Source organism: Gymnodraco acuticeps, unplaced genomic scaffold, assembly GCF_902827175.1.
Source record: "Gymnodraco acuticeps unplaced genomic scaffold, fGymAcu1.1, whole genome shotgun sequence".
Classification (NCBI taxonomy): domain Eukaryota; kingdom Metazoa; phylum Chordata; class Actinopteri; order Perciformes; family Bathydraconidae; genus Gymnodraco; species Gymnodraco acuticeps.
In genome coordinates this window covers 350859-369340 of record NW_022990667.1, presented here as the reverse complement: position 1 = coordinate 369340, position 18482 = coordinate 350859, and the positions used below count along the sequence as shown (strand labels likewise).

General features: G+C 44.7%; 2 protein-coding genes across 2 annotated transcripts; one reads left to right on the top strand and one right to left on the bottom strand.

Annotated features, from left to right (window-relative positions):
• Window positions 1–76: 76 nt before the first annotated feature.
• On the bottom strand, window positions 77–15845 carry lnx2a (ligand of numb-protein X 2a). The gene is made up of 11 exons (XM_034229626.1): window positions 15230–15845; window positions 12016–12574; window positions 8284–8519; window positions 7903–8040; window positions 5891–6090; window positions 4971–5384; window positions 4299–4472; window positions 3680–3857; window positions 1928–2156; window positions 1283–1441; window positions 77–740 (listed from the first exon to the last, which is right to left on the bottom strand). Exons 2-11 carry the CDS (start codon window positions 12417–12419, stop codon window positions 605–607), a joined length of 2268 nt encoding a protein of 755 aa, XP_034085517.1. The 5' UTR covers window positions 12420–12574; window positions 15230–15845; the 3' UTR covers window positions 77–604.
• si:ch211-140b10.6 (protein POLR1D) lies at window positions 15836–18451 on the top strand. The gene is made up of 3 exons (XM_034229633.1): window positions 15836–15975; window positions 17060–17134; window positions 17844–18451. Exons 1-3 carry the CDS (start codon window positions 15950–15952, stop codon window positions 18142–18144), a joined length of 402 nt encoding a protein of 133 aa, XP_034085524.1. The 5' UTR covers window positions 15836–15949; the 3' UTR covers window positions 18145–18451.
• Window positions 18452–18482: the final 31 nt, after the last annotated feature.

Here is an 18482-nt window from a genome sequence, read left to right as displayed (position 1 = left end):
ATCCTAGTAAACTGCCTCTTGCTCATTAACAGACAATTCCCCCTTGCCCATAAAAAGCACGCTGTAGAGCCATTAATCCTTCGAAGGAAATGTTTATTAAACAAACGGTATACACATTCACACACATGTATAAAACTCCGGCTGATGGGACAGCTGGTTGTCATGGTGATGAGGCCTAAGGGCAGTCGAGACCCCCCCCCCAGGGTGCGGCAGGTTTTCTAATAAGGCCCGAGGCTTATTCAGCTGGATGGTGCTGCAGAGCATCATGATTACAAGTCATTATCCTAGGTGATGGAGGATCATGGCTAATTTTACTTTAATATGTCTACCATGCATCCACCTGAATACAGCGACTGCCTGGTGAGGTGAACACAGAGCCTGCAGTACCATGTCCCCCCTGCAGGAGTGATAACAACATGACCATATGAGCACAGCAGTCTGGATCAGTTCCCACCTGGTCCTGCTGGGTCTACTACAGTTCTGGATGCTTTTGGTCCTGGATTAAGCCCGGTATGGAGGGATGTACAGTAGTGTGTACCAGTTCACTTTGACCAAGGTCGTTCCCAATATAGAAACATTCTGTGTGGTGTGGCTTTGGCCGCGGCTACACCAGGCTGCCGGGCCAGGAGACCACAGTGAGCGCCACGCGGCTGCGCTGCTCCTTCAGCATGGGCACCAGCGCCGAGTGGCTCATCCCTGCTGTGGACAGGCCGTTCACTGCCACGATCATGTCTCCACACCTAGAGAGACAGGTCAGTGGGGATTATAAACAGGACCTGACAGCGAGGAGGGAGGTGCCTTTCAAACAGCTCTGTTACAGAACATCATGTGAAGACATTTGAAAAGACAGTCAGCGTGGCAGGTAGCTTGACATTACAGTTAAAGGGGCCTTATTCTGCACATTGTCAGGTGTATATCAGTATGTAGTGTCTCTACATGTCTCCATGCTTTAATGTTCAAAAAGCTCTTTATTTGTTTCATACTGCCTGTGCTGCGGCACCTCTTTTCACCCTCTGTCTGAAACCAGAGCCCAGTCTGCTCTGATTGGTTAGCTGGCCGGCTCTGTTGTGATTGTCCCGCCCCTTAGCCTATGATGTACAATATGTTGGAGCGCTAGCCAATAGAAGAGCAAGTGTTACATAGTGATGACATGTGCGTTGTTCTTCGTGGTTTATCATAACGCCACTCTTACAGTATTGATCACCAACTGAAGGTCACGGTTTATCTAGCTACTCATGCTAACAGAAGCCACAGACAGTCACATGATGAACTGATCACTCACTTAAGGCGGCCGTCGTAGTACGCAGGTGTGCCGAGGACGATGGTCTTGATGAAGAACGCCTGGTTGCCGTGGGTTTCCTCGTATCCCCCCACGATGCTGAAGCCCCAGCTGCCCGGGTGGCTCCTCCGCAGGACGATCTCATGACTGCTGTGCAGGAGGCTGCAGGGAGAGAGTAGGCAAAGATGATGATTCATCTCCTAAAACGTCTACTTACAAATATTTTCATTACTCATTACTTTGCCTTTTATCTCAATTAATCGTCAGGTCTATAAGGTGACAGAAAATAGTCAATAATGTGTTCAAATGTTATGTTTTGTCAGTCTGAAACCAAAACATATATTTAGTTTATAATGATATATATCAAAGAGAATCAGGAAATCACCATACGTGGGAAGATTTTATCAAATTTCTTGTTCATTTTGATTTCTGTTAGGCAACTAAACCTTGCAACTAACTGTAAAATGTCACCCTACCAAACATTTAAATAACCAATCAGGCTGAATTCAAAGACAAACCCTGAATGTTGACCTGAACAGACATAATTAATGCACTGATATATTGATGTTATATTTGTTTTAATCAAGCGACAATTTATCTTGACATATATTTCAGATTATATCGTCCCAGGTGTTCAGATGTGCCCACCTGGGTAGTCCGAGCCACATGACCCACGATGGAGACCAGTTAGCATCGAAGTCGCTGTCGTGTGTGTGGGGCAGCAGCTCGTCGCGGTCCTGCTCCTCCACCACCATGCTGACCTCCAGCACCCGCAGCTGGACGGAGGGCGAGGCGGCGCTTGCCTTCAGGGTGCCCACCGCCTCGCTGTGGCTCAGGTACGTCAAGTCCTGCCCGTTGATGCTCAGCAGCACGTCACCTGGAGGAGGAGGAAGAAGACGCTGTAGTTTGAGTCAGCATTCACAACATACTGTATGGAGGAGATACTCTATATGGAAAGACTCGGAATGAAACAATCAGGACTTGAAAATAAACTGTTTAAATGGACTACCTATAAGACCCTTCACTAAGCTACTATTGATCCGAACCCTGACATGGTCTATGTAATGTATATCCTTGTTGACCTCTCTGACACTTTCTTTGGATTGTAGTTCATGAAAATAATAAAATCTATATTTAAAAAACACCATACTGTACGTTCTGCCCCATATTTGTATTGGCTTCTTCTCCCTCATTTTACATTGCCGTCAAAATATAAAAACGTGCAGCTCAATTAGGACATGCACACAGCTTAGGGCCCCGCAGCCACTAGGGGCCCCCTAGCAAAAAAATAAATAATAATAATAATCTCAGTACACCGTTGCCGTGATAAGTATGTTTAATTAATTGTTGTTAATATGCCTAGATTGCCTACTCTCAAAGTCATGTATTATATTATTGAGTCAATCATATAATACATTCACCGTGCTTTACCTGAACCTCATTATGACACTAGAGAGGACGGCAGGATTGTAATTTCCCGTGTTCAGTGAATGCAACAGAGGCAAGACACCAGACAAACCAGAGAGTTGAATGGAAATAAACATCCGTCTTATTGGCTGACAGGTACCTATCCTGTGAGCTGTGACAATGTTTAAAATAAACTGTCAGTCGGACTCAGAGTTTTTGAAGATGGACATAAGAACATATTTTCTTAAAAAACACGACAATTCTCAAGTGGTGGCTCACACAACAACCCCAGAGCCACCACTTGCGCCAGGCAAACAAGGTTTGTAAATGTCAGTAAACTTCCAAGTTATGCGAACATGTAAGCAAAGCATAAATTACAGCTACGTTGACGTTACTTTGAATCGCGGGGGTACATTATGAGATGGACAGCCAGAGAGAATACATGAAAAACAGTTATGAAATACTATATGACAAAACAAGAATACAGTTTAAAAGGGGAGTGTTTTGTAAAATATAAGACAAATAAAATCTGTTTACAGTTCTGTTTCATATGGATGTTGAGAGATGTATCCATAGATCTCTTAATTTTGCTCTCAAAGTGCACCAGATTGATGCTTTTAATCATTTTAATTTCAATATTTAAAAAAAATATCTTCCCGGGGGAGCATGCCGCCGGACCCCCCTAGAGGATGTTAGGTCCACGGTGTTTACATGCTTATTTATACAATATGTGTGCTCATGCTAACATCATAAGACAAAAGTTGGTTCTGTGTTGTGTGCACTATAGTGAGAACGCGCTAGAGTGAGGGGGGCCCCCCAAGCCAAAGCTCGCTTAGGGCCCCCAAAAGTCTAGGGCCGGCCCTGTCCGCCCCCCTTACATAACTAACATACAGCATTCCCACCGCAATTTCTTCAGGACTTGCATATTCTAGTTTCTGATGTTCTTGATTTGAATTGTTCCTGTTCTTGTAGTTTCTAAAGGGGGTCGCTCACCTCGTTTGATTCGCCCGTCCCTCGCCAGGCAGCCATGTGGTTGGACGCTGGTCACAAAGATGGGCAGCTCCCCGCTCTTACTGCCCCGCCCTCCAGCCACCGTCATACCCAGAGACTCCAGGGGCTCCTTCTTCACCGTGATGTGTTTCTCCTTACAGGTCACACACTGGGAGAGGTCCTGGGGACACACAGGTACAGCGTTCACTCATGTCCAAACAAAAATCAACCATATTTATCTAAAATAACTGCTTAAAATCACTAAACACTTGCATTTTGTTGATGCTAAATCATGTCTTTTCTGACCCAATACACACACACACACACACACACCACACACACACACACACACACCACACACACACACACACACACACACACACACACAACACACACACACACACACACACACACACCACACACACACACACACAACCACACACACACACACACACACACACACACACACACACACACACACACCACACACACACACACACACACACACACACACACACACACACACACACACACACACACACACACACACACACACACACACACACACACCACACACACACACCACACCACACACACACACACACACACACACACAACTTACTCTGTGGGTGGTGGAGCGGGAGAGGGTGGTGGGCACAAGGCTCGGGGTGCAGCTGTGGTTAGGCAGGAAGTGATCAAGGCAGTAGAGGTCTCGGGTGGAGCTGGATTTAGGCGGTGAAGGAGAAGCCGGTTTGGCGGGTCGGCAAATCGTGAGGTGGACTCGCTCTCCGCTGGCCTGGGGAGACACAGTTTTATGGACTTAATTACTCATTCAAATACGCTACACTGACTATACACCTCTGTTGTGCAATATTACTTATGTGCAGTATATATATACCACTTTGTAATTATTATTTGTAGTGTTTTGTGATTTTTTTACATTTATCACATTACACAACCGAACATTCCCCAACATTAGACATATGGCAGATTACAAAATAATGCAAAAAGTTTAAAAAGTGTGCAGTTACTAGAAATCAGTTTAAAGTACAGACCAAGAATATAATTACATTTGCAAATTAACTAATTCAACAAAAATACAATAAAAGCACATCTACAAACAGAGTACAGCTTACAATTCTCCAAATAGATTAACCATATTCAACATTTCCTCACAGTGGCTCTTTACTTTTGCTGTAACAATGTAAATGTGCCCTCTCTGGGACGTCTAAAGGTATTCTGATTCTTTGTTGTTCATGTTCTTAGTTACTTAAAGAAAGAGCAAAATAAGCACCTGTATGATCTGTGCCGCCTGCTCCGGGGTGCCGTGCCGGAGGTCCTGCTCGTTGACCGCCAGCACCCGGTCGTTGCTCTTCAGCCGGCCGTCCTTCGCCGCCAGGCCTCCGTCCAGCAGATCCAGCACAAACACTCCGGATTCATCCGTCCGCCGCACCAGCTTGATACCCAGCTGCTCCGCGGAGTCCCTCTTGTTCAGGGTGATCCTCAGGGTGGCCGGGCTGGAGGGGGCGCCCTCAGGGGTGGAGCAGGGGGCGTGGGGCACAGCGGGGGTGGAGGAGGAGGAGGAGGGAGGCGCCCTGGAGGAACAGCGCCGCTCCCTCAGCACCGTCAGCTGCAAGGTGCTGCAGGGCCGCGCCAGGGTGGAGCGGGCGAAACTGTGGGGGACGTTACTGATGTCCACATTGTTCACCTTGAGAGAAAACGGGTCAGAGGAAAGGATGGGCATTTCATCTTTAAACATGCATTAATTCGTTGGTTGATATGAACATTCACATTTGAAGTCTTCTGTTTCTGGCTATCCAACAAATAACTCCAATATTCACTCGCAGATAAGCTTGGGTTTCCTCAATCTACTGAGAAAATGGTTGTCTTTTAAGCTGCTAAATGTGCTAAAATGCTCCTTACAATCGAGGTCCTGCAAAACTGGTAAACCATTTTCATCCTATTTCTCACAACTTACTTACTGTACATATAAGTAGTCATAACATGCATTATTCATATACAAATGTTGATTATGGCAGCCTTAATAGGTAGAACAATAGCAAAAAAGGTTATTTAGTGGAAGGATATTTGGCTAGATATAGAAAACATCCCAAGAAATAATTTAGAAAATTACTTATCAAATTTACAAAGTTATTAACTGATTTTAGCAACCACTGATAGTTAAAGTGAAGCTTCTTGTGTGTTTGGTTTTACCTGCAGGATCTGATCCCCGGCCAGCAGCCTCCCGTCCCGTGCGATGACTCCGTCTCTGTACACTTCCTGGATCACAACGTTGATGAGCGGCGTCTCGTTTCCCCCCACCACGCTGATGCCCAGCTCCACGTACGGGTTCGCCCGGTGGACCTCGATGGAAGTTATCTCTCCTTCAGGAAGCGAAGGCAACTTCACACAGCCTACATGGACAAAAACATCACATTACAGCTGAATCTCCAAATTCATCCTTATGTAGCCTGGATGGGATTATCCTGTCCTATTATTCAGCCCTGCAGAGGTGGAAGAAGAACTCAGATCTTGTACTTGAGTAAAAGTAGAAGTACAAGAGTTTAGGAATATTCTGTTACTAGTTAAAGCCCTGCATTCAAAATGTAACTTAAGTAAAAGTCAGATCAGAATCAAAAGATACTTAAAGATCACCTATTATGCAAAATCCACTTTTCCATGTCTCTTCTACATCAACATGTGTCCCCTCTTCTTCCTGTCTCTTCTACATCAACATGTGTCCCCTCTTCTTCATGTCTCTTCTACATCAACACGTGTCCCCTCTTCTTCATGTCTCTTCTACATCAACATGTGTCCCCTCTTCTTCATGTTTCTTCTACATCAACATGTGTCCCCTCTTCTTCATGTTTCTTCTACATCAACATGTGTCCCCTCTTCTTCATGTTTCTTCTACATCAACATGTGTCCCCTCTTCTTCATGCCTCTTCTACATCAACATGTGTCCCCTCTTCTTCATGTCTCTTCTACATCAACATGTGTCCCCTCTTCTTCATGTCTCTTCTACATCAACATGTGTCCCCTCTTCTTCATGTCTCTTCTACATCAACATGTGTCCCTTCTTCTTCATGTCTCTTCTACATCAACATGTGTCCCCTCCCCTCTGTGGAAAGAGACTCTGAAAGTTTCAGGAAAAAAGATTCTGTCTCTTTTTGTCCTGATCCATTTCTATAAAAACCTGTCTGAAAATGAGCTGATCAGATTTTGGCCAATTTATGATGTCATAACGATTTTGTGGCTTGTGTAACCATTAGCCAATCAGCAACCAAGGTACCCCCCTCCCCCTCCCCCCCCCCCCCCCCCCCTCCCCCTCCCCCTCCCCTTATCACCTGAATCTCCTCCCAGAGCACCATTGGCCGCTTTCACACCAAGTACTTTTCCGTACTTAGTTCCCAGCACTTAGTGCCCCCATGGAACTAAAGAGCAGATCGCGTTCACACCGGAATAAGTCCCTGAGGGAAGATTGCGCAAATGAAGCCGCTGACGTCACTTCTTCTGCTTTGGGTTTACTGGCAGGCCGCAAACAACTTCACGGCGTATACTGCCACCCGAAGTCCCCGGAGTTAGGGACTGGCTTCAGTAGAAGCTGCTGGGAGTCCCAGCAGCTTCTACTGAAGCCTTCCGAGTAAATCGCCAGAACGCCGACACCTCCTCATCTCCACCGCTCCCATGTTTTCTTTTGTGTTGCCATAAGTTAGTCTCTAGGGGCGGCTAGTGGATCGGCGGAGCTGTATTAGCTTAACATTAACATGCTTATTGTAGTTGTTAGTGCACTGTCTTGCGGCCTGTAGCATGGAAAGGAGTGAGCTGAGGGTAGAGTTGTCGGGAGAAATATGAGTTGTCGGGAGAAATATGACCACGGGAGGAAACCGGGAGAGGGCTATGAAATCGGGAGTCTCCCGCGAATAATCGGGAGGGTTGGCAAGTATGGGCGTGGGGAGTGGCTCCTTATTTTCATCTAAAGTAACAGACGGAGAATCAGCACTTTGGAAACAGGGCTGAAACAGAGGGGATTATGGGATGCTGCAATGATCTGTTTGGTGTTTGGAGCCAAACACTTCAGAGACAGGTTTTGTATTTATCTGAGACCTATAATAAAGTAATGAAAAACAGTATAATAGGGGACCTTTAAAGTACCAAAAGTAAAAGTACTCATTATGCAGCCCTGTAGGAAGATGCTGCTCCAAATTGAGGAAGTGATGTCATACCTTCTTCAGCAGAAAGGGGCGGAGACTCAGCGCAGTCCCAGCCGGAGGAGGTGGAGCTGACTGATCGCAGGAGGTGGATGCAGGGGTTACTGAGGGGTCGCTTCACCCTGGGGACCACACACTCCATCCCTACCACACCTAGAGACGGAGTGACATTAAAGGATAGATCATTCATTTTTCTTGAAGATTATCTTTTGTGCCTTTATTGTAGATGAGAGGAGACAGGAAATGGGGAGAAAGAACGAAGCAAAAAGCCACGAGAAGGATTCGAACCCGGTGTGGTGAGGATTATTTCTACAGTGTCTGATACATTTTGTCTCATCTAACCTGTATTGACTTCATTGATAATCTAACCCTACTTACGAGCCCAGATCCACTCACTTTCTTCCTCCGTGCTCTCCTCAAAGGCGGGGTTGTCGAACCCGGCGTCGTCCGTCCACACGGGCCCAGTGACGGCGGTGTTATCAGACCCGGAGGGCGGCGTGGGGGTGCGGTCCCTCAGCACGGTCTGTGGGGAGCGGGGCGACCTGGGGGGGCTGGTCACCGTCACGCGCTCATCCCCGCTCTCACACCGCGGGACGTCCTCGCTCGTCTGCTGACTCCTCGTCCCGGGACACCTTTCACCAAGCAACAGGCGTCAGTTTGTTAGTCCATCTGACGTGTAAAGAAAATCAGGTTCAGCATCAGTTAAAGGTCCAGTGTGTGGGATTTAGCGGCGTCTAGTGGTGAGGTGGCAGATTGCAACAAACTCAACACCCCTCCACTTCAGGTAAAGTAAAAGGCCATCTCTAGAGCGTTTGATTGGTCCTTTCTGAGCACATGGTGGTGATCACTTTGATGTAGGTATGAAGGGCTCATTATAAGCTAACAAAAACACTAATGATGACCTCATAATGAATATCATTTTCCAATAGATTATCCTAAATCCTACACACTGGACCTTTAATTGAATGTGATGCAATTGATTCAACCAAGAAAGTCTCTGTTTGTGTGTCCCCTCGTTAGGGGCCACATGGAGGAATTCAGCAGAAAAGGTGAAGAAGTATTTTTTATAGAAAGATCCCAATGTATTAAGGCACACTGATGATTATAGAAAATACCAGAGAAACTGCTGTTTACAGTGAAATATATATATATATATATATATACGAGAATTAATGTATATGAACATCTGTGACTGCAATTTCAGACACATTTTTACAAACAAGTTTATTTGGATGTATTAGTTAAAGGTGGGGTAGGTCATTTTGGAGAAACCGGCTCGAGTGCGCTAGAAATTGAAAATACACAGCCGGAAAAAATCTGCCACTTCCTCACAGAGCCGCTCCTCCAACACACACGAACGCGCACATGACCAATGAGGCCACGAGATAAGTTTGTGCCCAGATGGAAGGCTGACAGGCAGGTAGGCCATCCAGTTACTTTAGCCGGGCCGGCTCAGATGATTGGTCGTGCTTTTTACAGAACTACGGCTTCCACAGATGAGATTTTTTTAATGGATTTTTTGTCAAAGCACTTCAGATATTCATTGCTATCGGGATGTTAAGAGCATTCCATGGAATATAACAAGTGTATCTCGAGCCGGTTTCTCAAACTTACCTACCCCACCTTTAATTGAAATGAGAAAATAGTTAAAAATGTCCTCACAATTTCCCAAACTCAACAATATGATTGATTTGAACAACCAGCAGTTCCAAACATGAAGATGTTAACAAAACGGATATACACAGCAAAAACTCACATATAAGAAGCTGAAATCAGCAATTATTTTGGCTGAATGATGGGATAATAACATAACAGTTGAAAAGTTCAGCTATTCTGAGAAGTACTTTCTATGAAAAGAAACAGATGGATAAATCATTTATACCAACAGTAAGTCTTGAGAGACAATGAAAGATAAACACAGACTAAAGGGATCGATGCGGTCGCACTCTTCAGTGGCAGCTATGAGTTTATTGAATCATTTAAATGTATATCGCTGTCCTACGATTCTATGCTCTTGCTAATCTTAAAATAGAAAAACAGTCAACAAGCGGTGTTTTTTCTAATTCTGAATTCACTTATGCATCTTTCACCATTTGCCCCACGACCAAAATATATCGTTTTGAGAGGAAAACGATTACACTTTTTAACCAAAATGTAAAAATCCAACCGTTATAGACGCTTCAATCCGAGCACTTTGGATTTAGGAGGAGTGACAGTGCCTCGCCATCAATGATCAGATCACCCAGCTCACCTTCACCACCTCGGAGCAACGTGGCCTGGCTTGACCTCTCATTTTATAATCTCATGTTTCCTCTCCTGACTTCTGTTACTATCTAAAACCTGCAGAGTAGAGGAGCGACTCCGTGGCTCAGAGGTTTAATCTCCGCTGAAGAATGTCACGTTAGTCCTCAGATCAATCCTGTTTGATCTCTCTTAAACCACCTTTCCCTGTCCTTTCAACACCGACAGGATGCGTGCAACCTTCGCTGAGACATACCACTCTGCTCATGTGATTGAATAAAAGCTGTATAGATTAAAAGCCCTGCACAAGGAGACTGTTTACAATAACGTTGCAGAAGGGAGAGAAACGGTCCCAGAATAACACCTTCACTGCTCAGGGATTCACTGCTACAGCTTGTCTTGGTCTGTTGTGACTGGAAGCTTACGGAGGCTAATTTTAGCAAACGTTAGTTACATTTAGACATATTGCTGTTAGACGTGTTAACGGAGTCAGTATGCTGAGTTTAAATGGCTCTTTTCTGCCTATTTTTTTTACTGTGAAGTGACTTCCTAAAGTGGCAAAAGTTAGTCCCTCCTTAAAGACGTGATTGGGTTAGAAACAGCTAACCAGAAAAGATAGACACCTTGTTGGCAATAGCCTGTTAAGGTGAGCTTGTTATGGTACATCTACTTTACTTAATGACGGTGTTAGGTCGTCAGGTCAATAAGAAAGCCAGTTTGGATGGATGGCTTCTTACCAAAGACACCATCTTAATTTGTTTTAACTTCAGTTAATAGACATTTTTCTACAGTATATGTCCTCACAACTATAGCTAAGTTTACCAAAAAAACTAAAGCTTTGTACAAAGAAAAGTAGCATTTCCTCACACTGTATAGTTTTTTTAAAGTATCCTCTGATATGCTGCATTTAAATTAAATCCACCCAACAACAGCAGCCTAACTTATGGCAACTTTGAAGCACTATCAAAATCACACACCACCTTGCATTTCAGAGCAGGACAGAGCAACAGAGAGACACACAAGGAAAGGTGGAGAGTGAAGTGCCATTATTATTATTATTATTATTATGATTGTGCCGACCCACACCCTCCGTGTCGGACTCACCACAGGCCAGGGTTGCCTTTGGCTGTCTCGCAGAAGAAGTGGTTGAAAAGGTCTCTGGTGTTGAAGTTGCTCAGCATGATGGCAGAATGAGAATATGGAGCTCCTGGTCAGTCAACCCATGACTGCGGTACAGTGTGGTAGGGAAACACTAATCCCCCGTCACATGACCTATCCAGCCCAATAATCCCCTCAGGGTCTCACAGCACTTGGTCCAAATGGGCCAAAAGCCAAAGGAACGGAAACCCTTTAGGTTAAGGGTGGCAGGTGAGTCTAAATGCCCTGGGCTAAGAACTAGGACATCCTTAAGAGTTCCTGGCAGAGACAAGCTAACTGAGGGCGGAGCGGTTTCAAACTCTTTTCAGTTTCTTTTCTTCATTATCAATCCGTCAATTATTTTCTCCATTAACAGATACATTGTTGAATCCAGAAAATGGAGAAAAATGGGCCCAAAGTGTCTTTAAATGAAATATTTCCTCAAATGTACTCCTCAAAGTATTCCATTACCTACCATGGGATAACAAATGAGAAAATCATTCACTCTTGAGAAGATTTAACCGATGAATTGTTGGAACTTTTGCTAAAATGTAAGCGTGTAATAATTTAACTTCTGGCAATTCACTGTCTTCTGAATGACTAAATATTTTTCACCTTTAGACATAACACACTAGGTGTCACTGTTAATTATGTAAGTGATTTCCATACAGCTACAACACTGCCGAAGGGCTTGTGAAATCTTGCTTGGCCTGGATTTCATGTGTGCATTCATCATGTGAGCTTCATTACCTGTGTTTGAGATGAGCTTCTAGGTCGCACCGCGGCATGCTGAGGGCGCAGAGGGGGGTCAAAGGGCAGGAGACGGACAGCTTGTCCAGCAGCTTATGCACTAGGATGCTGGACCTGCGGCAGGCCGGCAGCTGCAGCCTCGTGCGGTCCAGCGGGCAGAAGTCCCTCTCCTTCAGGAAGCTCCTCAGGCAGCGGGCGCAGAAGGTGTGTCCGCAGGGCGTGTCCAGGGGCTGAACGAGCGGCTGCAGGCAGATGTGGCACACCAGGTCGTCGTCCACCTCCAGGCGGTAGTTGTAGAGGTGGTTCTCCCAGCTGCGGTGGATCTGCCCACACTCGGGACACAGAGCTTCTGAAGTGGGCTCCACCGGGTCGTTTAGACCCACCTCGCTGCCCGGGCTGCCCATCTCCGCTGCTTTCACGCAACCTAGCTTTGGCACGGGTGACTCCAGTGGGGCTGCAGTGTTGGGAAGGGGCACCCGCACTCCTGTCCCAAAAGCTTTACAGGATGAAGGGGTGGCAGCGAGGACAGATGCCCCCCAGTGGCTGATGGCACATCACCCTGCAGGTCAGAGGGTTAAACAGCTGTTTCAGGGGAAAAAGTGTCTGATTATGTGCGTCTATTAATTGCATTGCTTCCTCTATATTGTTAAATAGCAGTCTTGGCCCGGCTACTGTCCATTTTCTTTATTTTTCTAATCGTATAACACAGAGTAAGCCATGAGCAACCTCGCTTGCAAATATGACATTTCCAAACAAAAAGAGATGATGTTTCAGGCCACAGAAGGACAGATGCCCCCCAGTGGCTGATGGCACATCGCCCTGCAGGTCAAAGACAGAGGGTTAAACAAGCTGTTTCAGGGAAAACAACAAGTGTCTGATTATGTGCTCGTGCTTTTATTAATGTGGAAATGCTTTGTGCACGTGATGGAAAGGGACACCGTGGTGTGTGTGTGTGTGTGTTGCTGCTCCTGTCTACTAATCTGACAGTATAATCTCTCTTTTGCTCTCGCCTGTTGCAATCTTCCAATTCCACAGAGAGGGAATTATCTGGGATTGAGGCAGAGAGAGGACACAGATCAGAGGAAGTGGGATTGGGAAAGCAACAGAGAGTCGTGGTAGAAAAGGAGCGGAGGCTGAGCCAAGAAGAGGGAGTGAGAAATAAAATGAGGGGATAGAGAGATGAATGGGATGTGAAAGTGGCACAGGGCAAAAGAAGAGACGGATGTGTGAGGCTCTGGAAGAGAAAACAGAATCAATTCTTCCACGTTGATATTTGTGTCCGCGCACAGCAGATGCACTCCTCTGCAGAGAACATGCCTACAGCAAAGTCTTGAAATAAAGCACTCTACGAGGAGAGAGCCTCCCCAGCGCTCGTTTCCACAGCGTTTCACATTCAGACGGTAGCTAACCCCCCCCCCCCCCTGTGGGTCTGATGCAATGGGTGGACAGCAGAGGGCGTTCCTCGGCTCGCAGCAGGCCAAGACACACTGACTACCTGCCTCTGTTTGCAGCGGGGGTCTGCTCTTGTCTCCATGACGACCTGGAGCCTGTTCTGCTCAGTGGGGCTTGACATTCAGAGTGTAGCCGAGGAAAAGGATGCAGAAGAGATGCACAACAGATGCATTTTCTCCCCGTCTGCTACACCCCCCACCACCATGCAAACAATGTCTGTTTTTATTCATTCATCTAAGTACTGTCAGTCCTGAACAACCCTCCGAACATTGTGCACATTTGTACACAAAGCTACCTCTTTATATACCTCTGTGTTTTCCACCTTTTAAATATGTTAATGCCTAAACACACTGCTGCTTTCACAAAAGAAATACCTAATTTGGGATTAATAAAGTATCTATCTTAATATCTGAACGCCTGTTGTATTTCATTATTCTGAGGATTTTGTCATATTATACTCCCATTGTATATCTAACTGTGCATGCACCACATCCACCAAGGCTAATTCCTTGAAGCTACTTTAAACCTGATTCTGATTCCTCTCAGCAGGACGCTCTTCCGCCTGAACGCTCCATGATGATGAGAGCATCCTTTGATTCATATTTAGCTGCTTTTTGTTTTGTTTCCCTGGCTATACCCATTTCTGTGACGACCTGTCTCCCCTGTCTCCTTGGCTACCGGACCGGTACTTATTTCAGCCTCCTTTAAGTACGTGCTCCTGTCTGTGTGTGACTGGCTGCTTCTGTCTCTATCCTGCAGCTGGACATGAATTAATCATGAGGACACAAGGCTTCTCTGTTCCTGTAACAAAGCTGTGACATCACCACATCACACACACGGACTTGTAGACATGCAAGAAGAAGTCTTCACAGGCAAGAAGCAAAAACACATCCTTCACTAGAGCTTTTTGGGTCCTGCAAATAGTCTTTATCAATAAGTAACATCTTCAGGTTTTCACTGGGGCAGCTGTTAAGAGCCCCTGCCATGAAAAGCACTTAAATCTATTTTAAACATAGTAGCACAAGACTCTTTGACGCAAGTCATATGAACACTATCAAATGCAAGTGAAATATCGCCCTTTGAATCCCACAGAGTCGGGAGAGAGTCCAAGGCCATGCTGTTATTGTCATTGCACTGCTTTCTCTATATTAATAAATAACAGTCTTGGCCCTGCACCTGTCTCTGCTCGTTTTTCTTTTTTTCTTACAACCCAGAGCAAGCCATGAACAACCTCGCTTGCAGGAATGACATGTTCAAACAAGATGAGATGATGTTTTAGGCCACAGATTTAAAAACTCTGGTCCAGCCGGCTTAGCCTACATTTCCATAAACCCCATCTCATCGTCCCTTATCTTAAAACTGAATCTAGAAAGGCTGATAGCCACTTGCAAGAGCAGGCCTGCTGCTGCTGCTGCTCTGCGAGGTCCGTTGACCGTTTGCAATAAGCTAAACAGTCAGACATGCAATGATAACAACAAAAAACGGACACAGATTTAAATGACAATTATCAGAATGTTTTCACTGTCATAATTCCAATTTAGCATGGCAACACTACATTTGAAGTGTCATGGTCTATAAGTATCCCGTTAACACATTTAATTAGACATTTTGTAATCATTGCCCCCATCTGCCGGACTCCATCCCACCCTCCAGCAGCAGGAGAAGCGAGGACAGATGAAGCGACAATGGCACTCTGAATGCAGAGCCATGCACACACTGACACCTTCTCGTGCAGGACGGAATATGAACAGATGTCAGTTACCTTCTCCGGCTGCTTCTCCTCCGCGCCGTGCTCTCCGTCCCCAAAAAGGGGGACGATTGTTAGGACCTCACTCACGCATTCACCGCAACGGCCCGTTCCGCAAACCCGCACGAAAACGCCCCCGTTCCTTTGGAGGCGCTGACTCCACCCACTGCTGTCACTCAATGGGAGTGGGCGGGGCTTGTGGCTGTCAATCCAGAGCAGAATCAGAGGTGGCTTCCAAAGAGCCTGCTCGAAATAAAAAAGAAAACCCTCCCTCACTTCTTCTTAATATCCGTAATGTGAAAGTATGGGTTTTAATGTTGACTTAATGTTTGTAGCATTTAATTTAAATTAGAAAATTAAGATTAAGACACTGATTCGAGATTAATCTGCAGATATGGTTGTTAGGAAACAGCTAATAATGGCTCATAAACTATCAATTCAGTTCTCCATGTTATTAACCACTGGTATCAGATGATGTGCATTGCTATAGTTCATTTTCCAGATGAAGATATATGGATACAAAAAAATAGCAAGATAGTTGTGTCTAGGTGTAATGTCACAACAAAGATGGAAAGTTGCTTTACTATCAGGCATCTCTAATAACATCTAAAAACACGGGTCCTTGGTTGAAGGACCTCGTGGCGAAGTAAACAGAAATGGTTGCTAGCGTTAATTAAGATAACATCGGTTTTAGTCCAATTAACTTTATTACAGCGTGTGAGTTACAAGGACGCGATGGCAGAGGACAACGAACTGGAAAAGTGAGGAACTACTTTATTACTTATTTTCTTCTAACGGCTGCTTACGTTTCTAGCTAGTCTTTTTTAAACCGTAGCACTCCTCCACCAGTTAGGAAGGAGATATTTCTGGTACACAGCTGTTTGTATTTCCTGTGTAAGACGAGAGTGGTTGTAATGAAACCCAGCCACTATTTCCCAGTTATTAGCCGCCTGTTCTGTGGCCAAAGGTCGGATAAACGAGTGGTTCTCCTCTCCTGGTGCTGATTCAGCAGCTCGGGTCAAACTAGGACACTAACGACTCACTTTCTCCTCTGTATCACTCCGCTTTCTCTCGCTTAATTAAATCATCCTCCCCTTGGCTCCCCCTTGAGGGTTTGTGCTATCTGTGTCCTCAACAGAGGTGGGAGAAGTACTCAGATCTTGTACTTCAGTAAAAGTAGAAGTACCAGAGTGTATGAATACTCTGTTACAAGTAAAAGACCTGCATTCAAAATGGTACTCAAGTAAAAGTAGAAAAGTATTAGCATCAAAATATACTTTAAGTACCAAAAGTAAAAGTAGTCATTGAGCAGATTGGTCCATTTCAGAATAATATATATGATATGTTTTATAATGATTGATCATTAAAGTGTTATCAAAGCTGGTAAAGGTGACTTTGTATACTGCAGGGTAGCTTAAGTCATTTAAATAAACCCACCTTTAGCAATTGACATTCGTGCATTAGTAATAATTATAATACAAACATGTTATTTTTTTTATCTGATATGGGACATACTGGAAATTGAGTACTTCTACTTTTTGTACTCTAAGTATATTTTGATGCTTATACTTTTGTACTTTTACTTGAGTAACATTTTGAATGCAGGACTTTTACTGTAACAGAGTATTCCTACACTCTGGTACGTCTTTTTATTCTTAGGTAAATACATAAATATAATTGTAAAGTACACGATTTACCTCTGAATTCTAGTGGGGAAGAAATACAAAGAAGCAAAACAATCTCAAGTAAAGTACTAATATCTCACAATTGTCCTTGAATAAATGTACTTAGTTACTTAACTCCACGTCTGTGTCCTCTCTCCATGTGGTATCGTGTGGTGTGCAGGCGTGCGGTGGAGGAGCTTCTGAAGGAGACGGACAGAGCGCGAGTGAGAGCGGAGACCATGGGCCCCGCAGGATGGTGAGTGATACGTCTGACATGCCATCTGCATCAGCTGTCATGGTGGACATGTGCCTGCTGCTCAGCTGTGCTCGCACCGAGGCCATTTTCTTCCTTGTGTTAAGATTCAGTACAATCTGTCGTAGGGCTGCACAATAGGAGGAAAATAGGCGTTATGTGTGTTAAAATTGTTGAAGATCGTAATAACAATTTGACTTGAGAAATCAACAGATCCCAGATATTTTTTGTAATATTTACAAAATACACGGTTTAGTACTGAACAACTTTTTTTTTTGGGGTTGGTAATAGCAGAGATTTAGCCAGGATTCCTATTTTATTTTCATCACTATACTATCTAATTTTGTATTCTCAGTGGCATGAAATACCACAAAGACCTATATAATTCAAAGCCTAAAATGAATAAAATAGTGGGCATATTCTGAATTAACCATGTATGTTTTGGCATGAAAGAAGTCAACTTGGAATATACTTTAAAAATGTAAATAACCTGTAAAAAATACTGTCATTACCTCAGTGTTTAGTTATAGCTGCAATCTTGAGTTTTAAATGATTGTGATTCGGTTTTAAGCTGTAAATTCTACTAGAAATGTAAAATATCCGGGTACAGCATCTTAGGGCCTTTTGAATGCAAATACATGATGCTCTCTAGTAGCCAGCCATCCTCAGTATCAAAGGTAAATGAGAGTTTGAAAGGTTGTCTGTCCTTCAGGTTAAAGTGTCCCCTGAGAAGCACCAACAAGCGCTTCCTGCTCAACACGCTGCGCTCCACCAACCTTCAGCGGCGCAGCGGAGACTCACGGGACGGACACTCGAGGACGAGAAGCAAGTCCCCGGAGAGGAGCCGCCGTCGCAGCAGAACACCTCCCAGAGACCACCATCGCACAGACCATACGCACCATCACAAAGAGAAGAAGCAAGATCGAGACAACGAGAGGAGCCACAAAGACAACAGGGACCAGAGACATGGGAGGGACGGACACAACAGAGACAAGGACAGGCTTCATGAGTAGAGACTGTGATTTGACACTAACTGCACAAAGGTGAACACTGAACGCCTCACAGAGCTGCTGGCAGACCAAAAGACCTCCGTTTACCCGTTTGAAGAGACTTGAATTTTTATTCCTGCAGATGGAAAATGTTCTCTCTCGTTAGTTTACTGACTGTTCACTTTTAAAATTAACCATTTTGTAGTTCATGAGGTTAAATTGATGACTCCTAAAGCCAGAAACATATCCTTTTTACTGTTCTTCCACCCCATATCTTCCACAAAAAAAGAGTTAATAAAATATCAAGAGGCCGTTACAGCCCAGCACTTTTCACATAACCGTTTCTTTCCCTCCCGCTCACA

Excerpts from the sequence above, each read along its gene's own strand:
- si:ch211-140b10.6 (XM_034229633.1), top strand. The coding sequence starts at position 15,950 with ATGGCAGAGGACAACGAACTGGAAAA. Across the intron at positions 15,976-17,059 it reads GAGGACAACGAACTGGAAAA|GCGTGCGGTGGAGGAGCTTC; the intron begins GTGAGGAACTAC and ends TGTGGTGTGCAG. Across the intron at positions 17,135-17,843 it reads ACCATGGGCCCCGCAGGATG|GTTAAAGTGTCCCCTGAGAA; the intron begins GTGAGTGATACG and ends TCTGTCCTTCAG.
- lnx2a (XM_034229626.1), bottom strand. The coding sequence starts at position 12,419 with ATGGGCAGCCCGGGCAGCGAGGTGGGTCTAAACGACCCGGTGGAGCCC. Across the intron at positions 8,041-8,283 it reads GGAGAGCACGGAGGAAGAAA|GTGTGGTAGGGATGGAGTGT; the intron begins GTGAGTGGATCT and ends CTCCGTCTCTAG. Across the intron at positions 3,858-4,298 it reads CCCGCTCCACCACCCACAGA|GACCTCTCCCAGTGTGTGAC; the intron begins GTAAGTTGTGTG and ends GTGTGTCCCCAG.